Source organism: Vigna umbellata, chromosome 3 (assembly GCF_029865625.1).
Source record: "Vigna umbellata cultivar VRB3 chromosome 3, Vumbellata_1.0, whole genome shotgun sequence".
Taxonomy (NCBI): domain Eukaryota; kingdom Viridiplantae; phylum Streptophyta; class Magnoliopsida; order Fabales; family Fabaceae; genus Vigna; species Vigna umbellata.
The window spans coordinates 48,977,137-48,996,708 of NC_142167.1; the positions used below are offsets into that span (position 1 = coordinate 48,977,137).

Sequence of the window (19,572 nt, forward strand, 5' to 3'; positions counted from 1 at the left end):
GTGTGTGTGTTTGTGTGTCTCTGTCTGTGTGTGTGCTTGTGTGCGTGTGTGTGAGCGTGTATATGTGTGTGCGTATGTGTGTGTGTGTGTGTGCGTGTGTATGTATGTGTGCGTAGGTGTGTATGTGTGCGTGGGTGTGTATGTGTGCGTGGGTGTGTATGTGTGTCTGTATGTATTCTTGTGTGTATGTGTGCGTGTGCGTGGGTGTATGTGTCTCTGTGTGTGTCATTAGGTGTGTGCGTGGGTGTGTGTGCCTCTCAGTGTGTGTGTGTGTGTGTGTGTGCGCGTGTGTGTGCATGGGTGTGTGTGTGTTTGTTTGTTTGTGCGTGTGTGTTTGTTTGTGTGTGTGTGAGTGTGTATGTGTTAAAGAGAGAAATAGTGTGTGTGTGTGTGCATGTGTGCGTGTGTGTGTGGGTGTGTGTGAGTGAGTGTGTGTTTGCATGTGAGTATGTGTGTGTTTGCATGTGTGTGTGTGTGTTTGCGTGTGTGTGCGTGTTTTTGAAGGTTTGTTTATGTGTGTGCGTGTTTTTGAAGGTTTGTTTGTGTGTGTGTGTATGTGTGTGTGTAGGTGTGTGTACACGTGTGTGTGTTTGTGTGTGTGTGTGTGTGTACGTGTGTGTGTCTGTATGTGTGTGTGTGTGAGTTTCCGCGTGCGTGCGTGTGTGTGTGTTTGTGCGTGTGCGTGTGCGTGTGTGTATGTGTGTATGTGTCGTTGTGTGTGTGCATGTGTATGTGTGTGCACGTGTGTGTCTGTCTGTGTGTGTGCGTGTGTGTGTGTTTGATTGTGCGTTTGTGTGCGTATGTACGCCTATGTGCGCGTGGGTGCGCGTGGGTGTGCGTAGGTGTGGGTGTGTGTGTGAGTGAATGAGTGTGTGTGTGTGTGTGTGCATGTGTGTGTGTGGGTTTGTGTTGTGTGTGCGTGTGTGTGAGAGAGAGAGAGAGAGTGTGCGTGTGCGTGTGTGTGTGGCTATGTTTGTCTGTGTGTGCGTGTGTGCGTGTATGTGTGTGTATGTGCGTGCATGTGTGTGAGCGTGTGCGTGTGTGTGGGTGTGTGTCTAGGTGTGTATGTGTGTGCCTGTGTGTGTGTGCGCGCGCGTTGGTTTGTGTGTGTGCGTGCTTGTTTATGCTTGCGTGTGTGTGTGTGTAACCGTGTGTGCGCGTGGTTGTGCATAGGTGTGGGTGAGTGTGCGCGTCTGTGTGAGTGTGTATGTGTGTGCGCGCGCGCGTGTGTGTGTGAGTGTGAGTGTGAGTGTGTGAGCATGTGTGGATGAACGAGCGAGTATGTGTGTGTGTGAGAGAGTGTGTGTGTGAGAGAGTGTGTGTGCGGGTGTGGGTGCGTGTGTGTGTTTCTATGTGTTTTGGGTGTGTGTGTTTGTGTGTATGTGAGTGTGTGTGTATGTATGCATTCGTTTGTGTGTGTGTGCGTGTTTTTGGAGGTTTGTTTGTGTGTGTATGTGTGTGCAGGTGTGTGTGTTTATGCGTGGGTGTGTGTGTGCGTGCGTGTGAGAGTGTTTCTGTGCGTGTGTGTGGATGTATGCGTTTGTTTGTGCGTGTGCGTGGGTGTGTGTGTGTCTGTATGTGTGTGTGTGTGGTTGTATGTGTGTCTGCGTGCGTGCGTGTGGGGGTGTGTGTTTATGTGTGTGCGTGTGTGTCGGTGTGTTTGTGCGCGTGTTTGTGTGCACACGTATGTGTGTATTTGTGTGTGTGTGTGTGTGTGGGTGTGTGTGTATGTTTGATTGTGCGTCTATGTGTGTGTGTACGCGTGTGTGTGCGTGGATGTGCGTAGGTGTGGGTAGGTGTGTGTGAATGAGTATGTGTGTGTGTGCGTGTGAGTGTGTGTGGGTGTGTGTGTAAGCGTGTGTGTGTGTGTGAGAAAGAGAGAGTGTGTGTGTGTGTGCATGTGCGTGCGTGTGTGTGTGATTGTGTATGCGTGTGCGTGTGTGCGCGTGTTTCTGTGGGGCTGTGTTTATCTCTGTGTGTGCGTGCGTGTGGGTGTGTGTGGGTGTGTGTGCGTGTTTTTGAAGGTTTGTTTGTGCGTGTGTGTGTGTGTGCATGTGTGTTTGCGTGTGTGTATGTGTGTGTGCGTGTGTGTGTGTATGTGCGTGCATGTGTGTGCACGTGTGTGACATTTTTCCTGTGAGTGTGGGTGGGTGTGTGCGTTTGTGTGTGTGTGTATGTGCGTGCATGTGTGTGCACGTGTGTGTGACATTTTTCCTGTGAGTGTGGGTGGGTGTGTGCGTTTGTGTGTGTGTGTGGATGTGTGTGTGTGTGTTTCTGTATGTGTTTGTGTGTTTTTGTTCGCGTGCGGCCGTTTGTGTAGGTACGTGTTCGTTTGTGTATGTGCGTGTGTGTGAGTATGTGTCTGGGTGTGTATGTGTGTGCCTGTGTGTGTGTTTGTGTGTGTGTGTGTGCGCTTTGGTGTGTGTGTGTGCGCTTTGGTGTGTGTGTGCGCATGCTTGTTTATGAGCGTGCATGTGACTGTAAAGGTGTGTGCGCGTGGGTGTGAGTAGGAGTCGGTGGGTGTGCGCGTGTGTCTGAGTGTGTGTGTGTGTGTGTGTGTGTGTGCACGCGCGTGTGTGTGTGTGGGTGTGTGTTGTGTGTGTGTGAATGTGAGTGTGTGAGCATCTGTGGGTGAACGCGCGTGTGTGTATGTATGTGTGAGAGAGAGTGTGTGTGTGCTTGTGTTTGTGTAAGTGTGTTTGTGTGGGTGTGGGTGCGTCTGTGTAGGAGTGTGTGTGGGGGTGTGTGTGTGTGTTTGTATGTGTTTTGGGGGGGGGGGTGTGTTTGTGTGTATGTATGCGTGCGTTTATGTATGTGCGTGTGTGTGTTTGTATGTGTGTGCGCGCGTTTGTGTGTGTGTGTGTGTGTTTTTGTTTTGTTTGTGTTTGTGTGTGTGTGTACGTGCTCGCATGCGTGTAGTATTTTGTCTGTGTGTGCGTGCGTGTGTGTGACTGCATGGAGGTGCGTGGGTGTGGGTCGATGTGTGTGGGTTGGTGTGTGTGTATGTGCGTGTGTGGGTGTGCGTGTTAGTGTGTATGGGTGTGCATGTGTGCATGTGTTTGTGTGTGAGTGTGTGTGAGTGTACGTTTGTGTGTGTAGCTGTGTTTCTATGTTTGTGTGTGTGTTTGCGTGTGTGTGTTTGTGTCCGTGTGTGGGGGGGGGGGGTGTGTGTGCGTGTTTTTGAAGCTTTATTTGTGTGTGTGTGTGTCTGCGCACGCGTGTGTGTATGTGTGTGCGTGTGTGGGTGTATGCGATAGTTTGTGTACACGTTGATGTGTTTGTGTGTAAGTGTGCGGGTGCGTGCGTATGTGTGTGTGTGCGTGTGTCTGGTTGTGTGTGTGCGTGTGCATGTGTGTGCGCGTATGTATGTGTCTGTGTGCGTGCGTGCGTGTGTGTTGTGTGTTTGTTTATTCGTGCGTGTGTCTTTAAGCGTGTGCGCGAATGGGTAGGTGTGGGTGGGTGTGTGAATGAGTGAGTGTATGTGTGTGTGTTTGGGTGTGTGGTTTGTGAGTGTTAGTGTATGTGTGTGAGTGTGTGTGTGTTTGTGTGTGTGTGTGAGTGTGTGTGTGTGTGTGTGAGAGAGAGAGAGAGAGAAAGAGTGTATGTGTGTGTGCGTGTGAATGTGTGTGAGTGTGTGTGTGTCCGTCCGTCCGTGCGTGTATGTGGTTGTGTGTGTGTTTGTGCGTTATTGTGTGTGTGTGTGTCTACGTGGGGGTGTGTGTGTGTGTGTGCGTTTGTGTGTGTGTGTATGCTTTTGTGTATGTGCGTGTGTCTGTGTGTGTGCGTGGATGTGTGGGTGTGTGTGAGTTTGTGTATGTGCACGCGCGCTCGCGTGTGTGCATGGGTGTGGGTGTGGGTCGGTGTGTGTGTGTGTGTATGTGTGTGTGCGTGCGTGTGTTTGTGTTGTGGTGTGTGTGTGTGTGTGTAATTGTGTGTGTGTGTGTTTGGGTATGTGTGTGGGTGTGAATTTGTGTGTTAGAGTGTGAGTGTGTGTGCTTGTGTGTCTATTTGAGTCTAAGCTTGTCTGAGTGTGTGTGTTTGTGTGTGTGTGCGTGTATGTATATGCGTGTGTGTACGTGGGTGTGTGTGTGTATATGTGTGCACTCGTTTGTGTGTGTATCTGCGTGTGAGTGTGTCTGTGTGTGCGAGTGTGCGTGTGTGTGTGAGTGGGTGTGTGTATGTGTTTGTGTTTCTGTGTGTGTGTGCTTAGGTGTGTGCGTGCGTGTGTGCATGGGCGTGTGTGGGTGGGGGTCAATGTGTGTGTATTTGCGTGTGTGTGTGGGTGTGTATGTTGGGGGGTGTGTGTGTGGGTGTGTGTGTTAGGGTGTGTGTGTGTGTAATTGTGTGTGTGTGCGTGTGTGTTTGTGCGTATGTGTGTGTGAGTGTTTGCGTGGGTATGTGTGTGTGTGAGTGTGAGAGTATGTGTGTGTGTGAGCGCGTGTGTATCTGTGTGTGTGTGAGTGTGTGTATGTGTGTTTGTATGTGTGTGGGTGTCTCGGAGGATGTCTGTTTTGGGTGTGTGAGTGTGTGGGTGTGATTGTGTGTGTGTATGTAGGTTTTTTGGTGTGTGCATGTGTGTGCGTGTGTGTTTGAGTATGTTTGTGTGTGTTGATGTGTGTTTGTGTGTGTTGATGTGTTTGTGTGTGTTGATGTGTTTGTGTGCATGTTGGTGCTTTGGTGCGTGTGTGTGTGAGTGTGAGTGTGTGTGTGAGTGAGTGTGAGTGTGTGTGTGCGAGATAGAGAAAGAGTGTTCGTGTATGTGTACGCGTGTGTGTGAGTGTCTGTGTGTTCGTTTGTCCGTGCGTGTATGTGGTTGTATATGTGTTTGTGCGTTAATGTGTGTGTGTCTTTGTGTATGTGAGTGCGCGCGTGTGTGTATGTGTGTGCGTGTGTGTGTGTGTGTGTGTTTGTGTGTGTGTGTGGGTGTGTGTGTGTGGGTGTGTGTGTGTGTATGTGTGTGCGTGTGTTTGTGTGTGGGTGTGTGTGTGTGTAATTGTGTGTGTGCGTGCGTGTGTTTGTGTGTGAGTGTGTGGGTTTGTGTGTTTTTGTGTGGGTGTGTGTGTTTGGGTATGTGTGTGGGTGTGCGTTTGTGTGTTAGAGTGTGAGTGTGTGTGTGTTTGTTTGAGTGTGAGAATATGTGTGTGTGTGTGTGTGTTTGTGTGTGTGTGTATGTATATGCGTGTGTGTACGTGGGTGTGTGTGTATGTGTGCACTCATTTATGTGTGTATGTACGTGTGCGTGTGTCTGTGTGTGCGAGTGTGCGTGTGTGTGAGTGGGTGTGTGTGTGTTTGTGTACGTGTGTGTGTATGCTCGCGTGCGTGCGTGCATGTGTGTGTGCATGGGCGTGCGTGGGTGGGGGTCGATGTGTGTGTGTGTATGTGTGTGTGTGAGTGTGTGCGTGAGTGTGTGTGGGTGTGTGTGTTATGGTGTGTGTATGTGTGTGTTTGTGCGTGTGTGTGTGTTTGGGTGGGTTTGTGTGTGTGTGTGTGTTTGAGTGTGAGAGTATGTGTGTGTGTGTGTGAGGACATGTGTGTGTGTAGGTGTGTGTGTGTGTGTGGGGTCGTGTGTGTGTACGTGTGTCTGTGTGTCTATGTGTTTTTGTCTTCGTGTGTTCCTTGGTGTGTGTATGTGTGTGTGTGCGTCTTCGTGTGTGTTTGTGTGTGTATGTGTGGTTGTGTTTGAGTGTGTGGTTGTGTGTATTTGGGTATGTGTGTGTGTGCATGTTTAAGCGTGTGTGCGTGTGTGCATGTGTGCGTGTGTGTGTGTGTGAATGTGTGTAGGTGTGTGTGTGTATGTGTATGTGTGTTTGGTTGTGTGTGCAGGTGTGTGTGTGTCTGTGGCTCTACGTGGGTGTGTGTGTGAGAGAGAAAGAGAGAGAGAGAGGGTGTGGGTATGTGTGGATGTGTGGTGTGTTTTGGTGCGTTGGTGTTTGGGTGTGTGGGTTGTGATGTGTGTGTGTTTTGTGTGTGTGTGCGTGTGTGTGCCAACGCATGTGTTAGTGCGCTTGTATGCGTGGATGTGCGTGTGCGTGTTCGTGTTCGTGTGCATGCGCGTTTGTGTGGGCGTGGGCGTTGGGGTGGGTGTGGGTGTGCATGTGCATGTGCATGTACGCGTGTGTGTATGTGTGTGGGGTGGGGGTTGTGGATGTGTGAGTGTGTGTATCTGTTTGTGCGTGCGCGTGTGCGTGTGGCTGTGCGTGGGTGTGTAGTTGCATGTGTGTATGTGTGTGCGGGTGTGTGTGTGTGTGTGCGTGTGAATGTGTGTGCACATGTGTGTTTCTGTATGTGTATGTGTGTGTGTGGGTGTGGGTGTGTGTGTCTTCGTGTATATGCATGTGTGTGTGTATGCTTGTGTGTGCGTTTGTGTGGCTGTGTGAGTGTGTGTCTTCGTGTATATGCATGTGTGTGTGTATGCTTATGTGTGCGTGTGTGTGTGGCTATGTGTGAGTGCGTGTGGGTGTGTGTGTATGTGCGTATGTGCATATGCGTGTGTGCATGTTTAAGTATGTGTGTGTGTGTGAATGTGTGTGTGGGTGTGGCTCTACGTTAGTGTGTGTGTGTGTGGGTGGGTGCGTGTGTGGGTGTGTTTGTGTGTGTGTGTGTGAATGTGTGTAGATGTGTATGTGTGGGTGTGGGTGTGTGTGTGGGTGTCTGTGTGTGTGTGGCTCTACGTTAGTGTGTGTGCGTGGGTGGGTGGGTGTGGGTGTGTGGTGTGTGAGTGTGGGTGTGCATGTGCATGTGTGTGGGTTAGGGGTTGTGGATGTTGGTTGGTGTGTCGATGTATGGGTGTGTTTTGGTGTATATGTTTGTATGTACGTGTGTGTGTGTGTGTGATGGAGGAGGAAGAGGAAAAAGAAAGAAAGGAAAGAAAGTGTATATATCAATATAAAAAATTTAAGAAAAATTGTCAAGTAAAGTGAAAGAGAGTCCGAAATGAGTTTATATATATATTATCTTATAGTTGGTTGATGGTCCATTTTATATATATTTTCCCATTTGTAAGGAAATATATTTGCCCATGCTATTATCAATGTGTAACCATTCTCTCTTATATAAATTTAAGACAAAAGTAATTATTATTACCTCTCACTTATTTCTTATACATATGAGAAGCCATATAACTTTTTTTTTCAAAAGCATTCAATATTCCCATCCTACCTATATTTAAAATAAATATATTTGTTTATTTTGTTATTTTTGTTTGAATTGTACATATATGAATCCATTGATAGAAAAAAAGAACATTATAGATTACTATAAATAACAAAAAATACTTACAAAATATTTTAAATTTTATTTTAAAATCATCAAATTTATATTTGACAAATGAGAATAATTACATACAAGAGTTAATTACAGAGACCTATCCAATCAGTATTGGTTTTTCGTAAATATATGTAAACTTACAAAAGAAATTTGTAAAAGTAAATGGTTGTAAAACACTTTTTACACATGTAACACATGAGAAGGAATCATGAAAAACAAAGCAATGAATGCTTAAGATTAAAATTTAATCAATTATTTTTTATTTTTCCTAATGATAACTTTAAAAAAAAAATTCTCTCAATCCTTGAACATTTTTCTCTAACATATTGTCCATGGAATGAAACCTAGTACATTTTCAAGGAATGAAACCTTTTTAATTATTTCTATTATTTGGGGTAATGTTTTTCTTGTTGGAAATTATGATTAGCCTTACTGCATCCTCCGAAAACATTGGAGAAAATAACAGTTAGTGTGTTTGATTGAGAAAGGAAAAGAAAAAAAAAAGAAATAGAATTGATGAGGTAAAAAATGTTCTTACAATGAGTGGGAGAAGAAGAGTCACAATTTCACAACGACCCTTCCTTCACGCCAGTTAGTTATACTTTGCTCCCTATTATATGCCATTTTCTCCTCTCACCTAAAAACACGCATTCGCAATTCCCACACACTTTTTTTCTTCTTCTGTGTGAGTTGAACTTTGCGTTCTGTGGTAGCAATGACGGACATCACTGACGACATAGCCGAGGAAATTTCCTTCCAAGGCTTCGACGATGACTGCAATATGCTCGGAAGCCTTCTCAACGACATTTTGCAAAGAGAGGCTGGTCTAATCTTCGTTGACAAGCTTGAAAAAATTCGAGTCCTTGCTCAGGTTTTCCTTTTTTTTCTTCTTCCATTTCACCTTCTTTTTAAATTTCTTTTGCTCTTTTCTTAAATGGCTCTTGCTTGCTTTATCTCATCTATTCATGGTTTGGCAAACTTTTCAACGTGAAAAATTAAAGTTATTCAAATAACTTTGAGGGTCACCTATCATTAAAATCTTATTATCCTTGATTTTATTACAAGAAAAATAATCCTCTAACATTTATACCATGATTAAAAAAATTTGTAGTTGTAAAATGTTAACGTACTTATTAAAAGTGAGTTTAGACATAACTCGACCCCACAAAACCAAAACCGACTTATAAAATAAGGTTTGCACTCCAGTTATATATTATAATTTGATCTTATCTCTAATTCTACGTACTATACAGATTTTAATTTAGACAAAACAAAATTGACTAGTTAGTTTTTAGTGGGGTAGCCATTTCAATATCTGCATTTATTTTTTTATTCATGATACTTGAACTTGCTTAAGAGATCGGAACGCAGTTTTCTTTTCATATTTCTATAATGTGTCGGAGTATGTTGTTGATGATATTAATTTGATTTTGGTGGGTGTTTAAGTGAAGTTCAGTATTTATTTTGTTCTTGTGATTTTGTCAAGGTTCAGTTTTGTTCTACGTTGTTAGTGTTTTCTACCTTGATTTTATCATGGTTTTTGCAGCTATGGAGTTTGTTTCTTTGCTGTGATTTCACCACTGTTTTGTTGATATTCTGTTTGGTTGTTTAGAGACTCAAGGAGTTCTTAATGATTTTCCATGAAGTTGTTATGATTTCATAATTTTTTGTTCAATGGTGTATGCTTTACGAGAAAATGGAAGAAGGTTGAAGCATGACATGGGTAATGCATTTAGTGTCCATGCATGTGCGGTTCACATTAAGCAAAGACTCAAATTATGATTGAACTAATCCTTTATATGTGAAAATTTAATGTTTTGTATCTTCAAAATCTTCAGTAAACCATTATCAGTTTTGGAATTTAATGTTTTGTATCACTAACAGATTTTGCCTGACAAGTAAAAATGTAGACAGTAGTTATTGTAAAGGTTGTTATACTACATCATCAATTACGAATTCTCCTCCAAGAAAATTTACTTTTTATAAGAATGGTTTGATTTAAATACATTCCTAAAATATAATCCAGTCTTGCTTTTGTCTCTAAAAGATCTTTGTTTAATATTTCATCCTTTTAATTTTTTTAATTTCGGTTCTTGTTATTTGAGCTCTTTTAATATACTTAACCTAAACTAATTTTCAATGTTTTTTTTCGTTTTAACTTTAAACTAAACTAATTTTAATTTATGAAAAAATTACTTTATTTTTTAAAGTGTTTATAGAAAAGTTCAGTCAAATACATGCAAAGCCTAAAATAATAGAAATCAAAAGCAAATTCAATTGTATAAAATAGAAAGGAAAACATAGTTAATTTTTAATATTTTAAGGGACGAATGTAAATGCTTTTATAATTGATTAACCCTGTAACCATTTTTGCATTTGCTGCAATCTAAGAATTGAAAATTCCCTTACATATTTTTCTGTCCTTAGAGTGCTTGTAATATGAGAAATGCGGGGATTGAAGACATGGCTGAGCTGCTAGAGAAGCAATTGGCTTCAGAGTTATCCAAGATGACACTAGAAGAAGCTCTCACACTTGCTCGTGCCTTTAGCCATTATCTTACTTTGATGGGTATTGCTGAAACTCACCATAGGTATCAATTACTATTGTTACTGATTCATTGCATTAGTTTATTAGTCCTCGTCTTTATTTGTGGAAGCTCTGTGCACAAAATCAGCTGAACCTTGGACTAACGACAACATTGATGAAATATTAACTTTCTTTAGTCTATGATTTCCTCAGTGTGATAATCTTGAACAAGTTATTCTTTTGCAGGGTTCGCAAAGGAGGAAACATAGCTCTTTTTGCAAAATCTTGTGATGACATCTTTAACCAGCTGTTGCAAGATGGAGTTACTCCAGAGGAGCTTTATAACTCGGTTTGCAAGCAGGTCTGTTATTTTCATCCCAATATATTGTTAATCTGCATAGTCTGTGAGGTACATTGATGAAAATAAGTAAATGATCTTTCATTGTCCATGCACTATTAAATTATTTAATGATTAGCTTTCCTGCAAAAAATTTCATTGTTGATGTTGAGTGAAACATTATGTGCTTACCACCATGGATTTTAACAGAATCCATAACTAATTATTGCTTTTGCTATTAAAAATCCAATTTTATTGATGTTGACACAGGAGGTCGAAATTGTTCTCACAGCTCATCCCACTCAAATTAATCGTCGTACCTTGCAATACAAACACATTAAAATTGCTGTGAGTTCACTTTTCTGAGTAAACTAAATTACTGGAGGCTTGAACTTTATGATACAATCTCTCTATATTCTATTACTGTTTTTCTCTAACTACTTTTTAACCTTCACGCAGCATCTTTTGGATTATAATGATCGACCTGATCTTGGCCCTGAAGACCGAGATATGTTGATTGAAGATCTGGTAGCATTCCTGAATTATTTTTATTCCACTTAGTAAAATTCCATAGGGTTTTAAGGTCGTAGATTTTACTCATAGAAGTGAAACGGTTACTGAAATTTCTTTTCTAGCACACTTTATTCTATTCTAGCAAATCATATTGGCTTTGGCAGGTGAGAGAGATAACTTCAATATGGCTGACAGATGAACTTAGGCGTGAGAAACCCACACCAGTCGATGAAGCCAGGGCCGGTAAGCTGCTTGAGTATTATATGTTTTAGATATGCTGATAAAAAAAATGTTTTAGATATAAAACCTTTACTAACACTTTAACTCTGAGCTAAAGTTGTTTTAGTTGTTCCTTAAGAATGCTCTGTCTATGGCCTATTTTGACCAAGTTTTGTTTTTATTGTCCCAAAAATGATCTTTTAGATGAACGCTTAATAGCTTAGTCTTTTGGGATACAAAGTCCTTGACATTTATCTTTTAGCTCTTGAATGATTTGATACACTGTTAAAAGAAGAAGTTGAAGAACAAGAGCCCCTTGGTTTATCTTTACAATTCTCCCAGGGTTGAATATTGTGGAACAATCACTCTGGAAAGCTGTTCCTCATTATTTACGTCGAGTTAGCAGCGCTTTAAAGAAGGTATGTCATCTTCAATGTATGTCTATTGACTCGTTCATTCTTTCCCTTTAAAATTTTCAATGCAATTTATCCTTCCTTGCAGCACACAGGAAAACCACTTCCATTGACTTGCACACCAATAAAGTTTGGATCTTGGATGGGAGGTGATAGGGATGGAAACCCAAATGTGACAGCTAAGGTAGCACTTTCAAATATCCATTCATGCTGCCTTAGATTTCTGGCAGTGGGAGCGTAGTTGAATATCGAATGTCATTATATTATTGACAACCCGAAGATGTCCAGTGTTGCATTCTGTCATTTTGGAAAGTGCAAGTTTAATGATGATTGAATTGGGAAAACAGTAGACAAATATGAGCTAAACATGACTGTTCTTTTTAATAACTTTTGGAGACTTTGCCAGAAGTTTACAACTACTGATATAGATAATATATTACAAAGTATACTTTTAAGCTTTATTCAACTTTTTAAAATCGACTGAGGTTTGTATTCATGGTAAACTATAACTTAATCTCATTTCTAGTTGACATGAGATCCTACCGTTACATTATATGATCCATGTAACTAACATTGCAATTGTTGTTGTTGTGTTTTAGAAATAAGTAACAAAATGTTCTCTTATATAAAATTTAATTTCTGATAGTAGTTGATCACTCTTATGGCTCTTCAAGGTTGGAATTGAAGGAAGTGCTTTTCTGTTTCAATTACTGAAGTTTGTGGCCTGTGATAACCAATAAGTTACCAAAATTTTCTTTCTTACATAGTAGTGGGATTTTCTTGAGGAATATGTATGTGATTTTTATTTGATGATGTAATTTAAACTTAGTTGTGTAATTGGCTTTCCTTTTGTTCTTTAGGTCTCAAAAGATGTTTCACTTCTGTCTAGATGGATGGCAATTGACCTCTACGTTCGGGAACTGGATAGCCTGAAATTTGAACTATCCATGAAACGGTGCAGCGATAAGTTGTCGAAATTGGCACATGAAATTCTAGAAGGTTTTTTCTCTTTAGTTTTTTGTTTGGTGATATCTTCCCAATGCTAACGGGCATACCAGTTATCTTTCTTTTACATAATGTGATCTCTGCAAACTGTTTGTCATGAATTTGTGGTATCAAAATAATTCTTTTTTGATAAAACAGGTTCTGGAAATCCAGAATACATAAACACTACACTTTCTCAAACTCACAACACTGCACCTCTCTGTTTCCTTGTTCTGCACAAAAACACTCACTTTTTGTCTCACACACAACCGTGGCCTCTTTTTTTGTACTTCACTCACTGATTTTTCTCTTCCACGGTTCCTTCCCTTATTGCGGTGCCTTTTCTCTTGGGTGTGTACCCCTTCTCTCTTTCTTCTCTTGGGTGTCTTCACTTGTGAGTCTGCTTCTCTTGTGCACCGTAGCTTTCATTTTATAAAGCAAGAAGAACAAAAATCCAAACACAGGGAGCAATTATTTTCCGCAAGACATGGATCCTAATTGTGGTAGATGGGTCCCATTTAGTTTACTTTACGGAATTAACACTTAGTCATGTGCTCAGAAAATTGAAACACTTAAAGATAATTTCTTTGGTCGGTTAGATTATCATGTTAATTTGATTTCCTTTTTAAACCCTAACTATAATCAATTATGTCATTTTTGTTACATAAATAGTGATATTATGATCTTTGGATTTATTCTTGAGGCTTTGGTTACGCATTTAATCACCTCTCTGGTATTTTTTTATGCACTACTTCTTTTGATGCATCAAGGCATTTTCCTCTAGTCTTTAAAATGTGTTTAAATCATTCGGCCATATTAATAACTCAAACTTATCAAAATATACAAGTATACGTATGCGTTTTTCCCTTCTACCTTTCTATGGTTTCCAAAGACATCAACATGATGACATTTAGGTCCTATCCAATCTCAAAGTCAAGTCTCTTCCAATTGAATGATATGAAAATTGGCTAGTTTCATACGTGTGGTAAAATCTGAGGTCATATTAATTTGTTTCCTAGAATGTTCTTTTCTGAACTATTCGTATAATGAGGCAACAAAATCTACTTTTTCATATGGCAAGTTTTCTTCCTGCATGACAATTGTTTGTTGAAATTGTTTTAAACTTTGGTATAATATAATATTGTCTGATACGGTGTAAGTGGAATAGTCATCCATTTATGTTCTATTTATATAGTTTCAATGTCTTTACAAGATTTACTGAAGATGTTTCATTATGAATTGTTCTCTCTACAGTATGCTGTCACTGTTAGATCAAGATATCTCTGATACTCTTTTGATCCAATTTAAGTCTTGATGATTGCTTCGTTTTCTTCAGAAGCTAACAATGAGGAGAATCACCGTGAGCATTGGAAAGAATCTAAGAGTATAAGTCAATTTAAATATTCTAATCAACAAGCTTCACCACTTCCAACTAAACTTCCACATGGAGCTCATTTACCGTCTTGTGCTGGTATACACACAATTTGCACAAAATTGTGTCTATTTTTTTTTCTTTGTTTGTTTGAATATTGTGTTTTTTAATGGCAACGTCAATTACATAACATCTTGTCTCTTTTAATGTAATGTCCATTTTTCTAGAACCACACAAAAATACTTATATGTTATTTGTGGCTCCTAACTCTAATATTAATTAATTAAGGAATGATGCTCCTTGCTGATTACATGAATAAAGGAACTGGAATTCGTCTAAACATAAAAAAAAAATAACTTATCATGATGTCATGCATGAGGAATAAAGTAAATTTAATTAACATGATGACATATATAAATTCTACCCAATCAAGTATATTTTGTTAATTTGATATCTATTAGAACGAAGTTCTAGTGTGTACGTTTTATGTCATGTAGAAAAAGGTGGATCTGAGCATCCAAGACTCATTCCAGGAGCTGATCACAAGCAATTCAATCCCAAGGTAGACCAATAGAGTAAATTTCTTAATTTTCCATTTAATCGTATATAATACATGGGTAAAAAACTTCCCTGGTAGGGTGGCGAGATTTCAAGTTCCACTGAAAGCACTATGTGCAGTACCAATGTCCGTTCACCAATACTAATGTCACCAAGTTCCAGTGCTGCTTCATTAGCTTCAATGTCACGCTCTCCTTCTTTCAACTCTAGTCAACAACTTCTTGCTCAGAGGAAACTGTTTGCAGAATCCCAGATAGGAAGGACCAGTTTCCATAGGCTTTTGGAGCCAAAGCTCCCTCAGCATCCTACAATTGCTCCTTATAGAGTTGTTCTTGGAAATGTAAAAGATAAGGTATTACTTCAACAGTGCTTCAAAATTGGCCACTTGGACCCATATATTCTGCTTCTGCTGTTGTATTTTGTACAATATTATGTTGTTTGTTTCCTAGAACTTAAAAGCATTATAACCTAACCAGTCATATATTGATTCCTGTGCAATTTCTATAAAGGATTTAAATTAAACTCCAGTTTAACTTGAAAATGAAAAAAAAAACAAGTGATATTGCATAGGCTTTTTTATTTGTTTGGGCTGGTTGATAGTTCATTTTGGTTAAGAAGTGAAGTTGTTTTTGAAAAATAGCATCATATGGATAACATCAGTATATGCATGTTAAAAATATAATTTTTCTAGTTTTGTTTGAATGATGTCCATGAAGGAATGGTATTGGTTTGCCATTAAGACATGTTCATGTTTACATTTTTATTGAATATGCTGGTTTTATATGTTGTCCTGTTACTTAGTAACAGTGGGCATCATCTGTTCCATGTGTTTAGCTTCTGAGAACTCGTAGACGGTTGGAGCTTCTTCTCGAGGATGGTCCATGTGAACAAAATCCTATGAATTATTATGAAACAACAGATCAGCTCTTGGAACCATTGCTCCTTTGCTATGAATCTTTGGTACTTTTTCTTTTTCATACCCTTTTACCCTCTAATGTTGAGCATCATTATCATTTAGCTCTACATTTCTTCAGCAATCATGTGGATCTGGGGTGCTAGCTGATGGTCGACTTATTGATCTCATAAGAAGAGTCACTACTTTTGGCATGGTGTTAATGAAGCTTGACTTGCGCCAGGTAAGGCTTCAAAGTTTTTTCGCTCATTGCTGTTTGGATAATAAGTTGTGGCCTGAAATTATTAGTGTGACAGGAATCAGGCAGACATGCCGAAACGCTTGATGCAGTTACAAGGTATTTGGACTTGGGTACATACAGTGAGTGGGATGAAGAAAAGAAACTGAACTTCTTAACTAGAGAGCTGAAAGGGAAAAGACCACTGGTTCCCCCTAGTATAGAGGTGAGATTGTTAGAATGTTATACCAAATGCCAGCTTTGCATGTTATGTATCAAGTAGGACGGTTAGAATGATATGCACTGGTTTTTTTCTTCATTCTATGCTCCGGAGTTTCTGTTTTTAATTGGCCTCTTAATCTATTCTTTGTAGGTTGTTCCAGATGTTAGAGAAGTCTTGGACACGTTCCGAACTGCTGCTGAGTTAGGAAGCGATTCATTTGGTGCCTATGTGATCTCTATGGCCTCAAATGTATTATTAACTATTATTATACTTTCTAATTATCACTGCAAAATATGCATAATTGAATTTTTGAAACACTTAGTGCAATACGATGCCAAACTCCTTACAAACAGTGTCTTTTACTTTTCTTTTGCCCCTTCTTTCTTAGTGTTTGATTTTGCAGGAAAAAAATCCCGTTTCTATATTCTTTGTATCTGATGTGGATATATTTAGATGTCTAATACCTTTTCGTTGCCATTTTTGTTTGCATCTGATTATCAGGCCAGTGATGTTCTTGCAGTAGAGCTTTTGCAGAAGGATGCACGACTTGCTGTCAGTGGAGAGTTAGGAAGAGCTTGTCCAGGTGGAACGTAAGTATGGAAATGAAATGTTTGTCATAGTTTTCGAAAAACAGACCATAACCACTCACTTGTTGTTCAGCGGAAAAATTGCAACTGTAACCACAATTTAAAACTTTTACCTAATTACAAGGGTCTTGATATGAAAATATGTGCTTGTAAATTGTCAAGGGCTTTTTAATTTTACTAACAAGTGTTCAACATAGGCTGCGGGTGGTTCCTCTATTTGAAACTGTAAAGGACCTAAGAGGAGCTGGTTCAGTTATCAGAAAGCTTTTGTCAATAGATTGGTACCGACAACACATCATTAAAAACCATAATGGGCATCAAGAGGTACTTTCTAACGACATATTCATTTCATTAATGTATAGTACTGTATCTGTGATATGAATTCCTGTATTGGTATTATAAATTTGTATATGCAGGTTATGGTTGGGTATTCTGATTCTGGTAAAGATGCTGGGCGCTTCACTGCTGCTTGGGAACTTTACAAAGCTCAAGAAGATGTTGTAGCTGCATGCAAGGAGTATGGAATTAAGGTTACTCTCTTCCATGGCCGTGGAGGGAGTATTGGCCGCGGTGGTGGTCCAACATATATGGCCATTCAGTCTCAACCACCTGGCTCTGTGATGGTGGGTTTTATAACGTAACCTTACTAGTTTGAACTTTCCCTTTAAAAACTTAGAAGCGGATAACGTGAATTTATAATGTGTTTCAATAAATAATTTTTAGATAGTGATTTATTTTTATAAAAAGTTTAAAATATTTTATGATAAATATGTTATTTGTATAAATAATTTTAAAAAGTTTAAAATTTTTCAAACTTTATATCTCGAATACTTTTTCTTTTCATATTCTTTTATCGGTTCTATCATGGTTGAGAACTCGTCGACTTAACTTCAGTTTAAATGTTATCGACTCGTGGGGTATTGTTGGCTCAACATCATTTTCTCAATTAATGTTGGCAGCTTTTTCTTTTGAGTTATAGTTAGTCATGATTTGATTATTTTTTGTTGTTATCAACAAAGTTTATTTATTTTTATATATTTAGTCTTAAAATATTAATTATGTTTTTTTATTAATATCAAACACTAGATGTCAATGAAATTGTTTTTGTTAAATAGAGTTTTTATATTTGCATCAATGATACCAATTTTTGACTAATGAAAGTTAGATTTTTTTAATCGATGTTGATAAAGTGATTATATTATGTTAACATTGTTAAGATTATATATTTGCTAATGTGGATTAAGATTATTTCTTGATCCTTAGTAAGAATGTCAGACAAATTTATATGGATGAAGTTTGTTGTAGTTATTCTTTTATGTGTGCAAAAATTAGTTTTCTATTGTTGTTACTAATATTATTAATTTGTTCAAAAGTTGATCAATATTTTTCCTAATATATTAATTAATCCCAATAAAAATAATTGTGGCCATTAACTGAAATAACCCCAACTGAAATTGATTGAGAAAAAAAAAGTTATTTTATACTGAAATTTTTGTAATTAGGGGTAATTGAAATCCTTAATAAAAAGTTTAAAATTTAAAAAATTTAAATTGGTTTCAAACGAAACATTTGAGAAAACTAAATAATTTAAAATTTTTAAGCCATTGAAATTCTGTGTTTAAATATCTCAAATTATGGAATTAGGTACTTAAACAAAAAGTTATCTTATGACACAATATCCCGAATCAAGCATTATCCTCATTAGGATTGAGGTGATATGTCATGTTTGAATGAATTTTTCTATGAAGAAAGTAATAAAGTAAAGTGAATTAAGTTTCTCCTCATAAGTTGATTTTAGCTTTTAACAGGAGAAGCTCAGTTTACTTTATCTTATTATTTTCTTCTCGCATGGATACTTATACAAGAAGTTTATAGTTAAACTTAAGGTACATTTCTCATCTAGAAGGGTGAAGGTTAACATGGGAACATATCATACATTCTTGGTCTGTTCATTTTGTTAATTTTTGAGTTTCGTATACGATGAAATTGTCAGGTCTGAAACATAGTTAAGCCAAAAATTCTAGAGCCTGGAATAGCATATGAAATTTGTTTTCACTTGAAAGTCATTTTGTTTAACTACGGACACAATTCTGTATCATGTTCCCTTTTAGTCTCTGGTTTGTTAAAGTTGCAATTTGCAGACATTTGCAAGCATAGCTACAACAAGCATTGTTCTGAAACCTGTGATACTGTTGTGCTGTATGCTACACTGTAGGGAACCCTTCGTACAACAGAGCAAGGAGAGATGGTGCAGGCCAAGTTTGGCTTGCCACAAACAGCTGTTAGGCAACTTGAGATCTACACAACAGCCGTGTTACTTGCTACCCTTCGTCCTCCTCTCCCACCGCGTGAAGAAAAGTGGCGCAATATGATGGAAGAGATTTCAAAGCTCAGTTGCCAATGTTACCGTAGTGTAGTGTATGAAAATCCAGAATTTCTGTCATACTTCCATGAAGCCACCCCTCAATCAGAGCTTGGCTTCCTCAACATCGGTAGCCGCCCCACAAGGCGAAAGAGCACCATCGGAATTGGACACCTCCGAGCCATTCCCTGGGTGTTTGCATGGACTCAAACTAGGTTTGTTCTTCCAGCTTGGCTTGGAGTTGGAGCAGGGTTGAAAGGTGCTTGTGAGAAAGGACAAACTGAAGAACTAAAGGCCATGTACAAAGAGTGGCCTTTCTTTCAAAGCACCATAGACTTGATTGAGATGGTTCTGGGAAAAGCAGACATTCCTATTGCAAGGCACTATGACGAAGTTCTTGTCTCAGAGAAGAGACAACGAATTGGAGGTCAACTGAGGGATGAGCTTGTCCAAACTGGCAAGTTTGTGTTAGCTGTTAGTGGGCATGAGAAACCTCAGCAGAATAATAGGAGCTTGAGGAAACTGATTGAGAGTAGGCTTCCCTTCCTCAATCCCTTGAACATGTTGCAGGTAGAGATACTGAAGAGGCTAAGGAGTGATGATGACAACCTTAAAGCAAGAGATGCTTTGCTCATCACCATAAATGGCATTGCTGCTGGGATGAGGAACACTGGTTAAGTTCTCAACAACTATACACAATTATTACTCATTTTGTATGTGAAAATGCTCCTCGCCAATGAAAGATTAATGTAGCCAAAAGCCTTAGTCAAATGTTTCTTACACAGATATGATTAATATATATAACTTCAATATATGGGATCACTATTTCTTCCCTGCATTTCATTTTCTTCTAATGGAATGACTATTTCCAACACCCATTATATTAAATAAGTTTCTATGAAATTAATTTCGCTAATTAAAATCAATTTTGGTTTAGTTAAGGGTTTTCAATACAATTAGTGAATAATCTTAGTGAATGAGACACGATTCAATACAGTTAGTGAATGTAATTTTGGAATTAGCTCGTATCTTGAAATCAACTTCTTTACTTTTACTTAGTATAGAGAAAAAAAAAATATTC

At 39.1% G+C, this 19,572-nt stretch overlaps 1 protein-coding gene across 1 annotated transcript; it reads left to right on the forward strand.

Moving 5' to 3' along the window:
• Positions 1 to 7,709: 7,709 nt before the first annotated feature.
• Positions 7,710 to 19,365, forward strand: PPC4 (phosphoenolpyruvate carboxylase 4). Its single transcript, XM_047301988.2, has 20 exons — positions 7,710 to 8,137; positions 9,694 to 9,857; positions 10,040 to 10,154; positions 10,401 to 10,478; positions 10,590 to 10,658; positions 10,808 to 10,886; positions 11,205 to 11,281; positions 11,364 to 11,459; positions 12,136 to 12,274; positions 13,596 to 13,730; positions 14,129 to 14,193; positions 14,269 to 14,541; positions 15,024 to 15,149; positions 15,224 to 15,325; positions 15,399 to 15,545; positions 15,693 to 15,791; positions 16,044 to 16,132; positions 16,327 to 16,453; positions 16,546 to 16,752; positions 18,345 to 19,365. The coding sequence occupies exons 1-20, from the start codon at positions 7,982 to 7,984 to the stop codon at positions 19,167 to 19,169; spliced, it is 3,168 nt and encodes a 1,055-aa protein (XP_047157944.2). The 5' UTR covers positions 7,710 to 7,981; the 3' UTR covers positions 19,170 to 19,365.
• The last annotated feature ends 207 nt before the right edge of the window (positions 19,366 to 19,572 follow it).

Excerpts from the sequence above, each read along its gene's own strand:
- PPC4 (XM_047301988.2), top strand. The coding sequence starts at position 7,982 with ATGACGGACATCACTGACGACATAGCCGAGGAAATTTCCTTCCAAGGC. Across the intron at positions 11,282-11,363 it reads TTAGCAGCGCTTTAAAGAAG|CACACAGGAAAACCACTTCC; the intron begins GTATGTCATCTT and ends CCTTCCTTGCAG. Across the intron at positions 13,731-14,128 it reads TCATTTACCGTCTTGTGCTG|AAAAAGGTGGATCTGAGCAT; the intron begins GTATACACACAA and ends TATGTCATGTAG.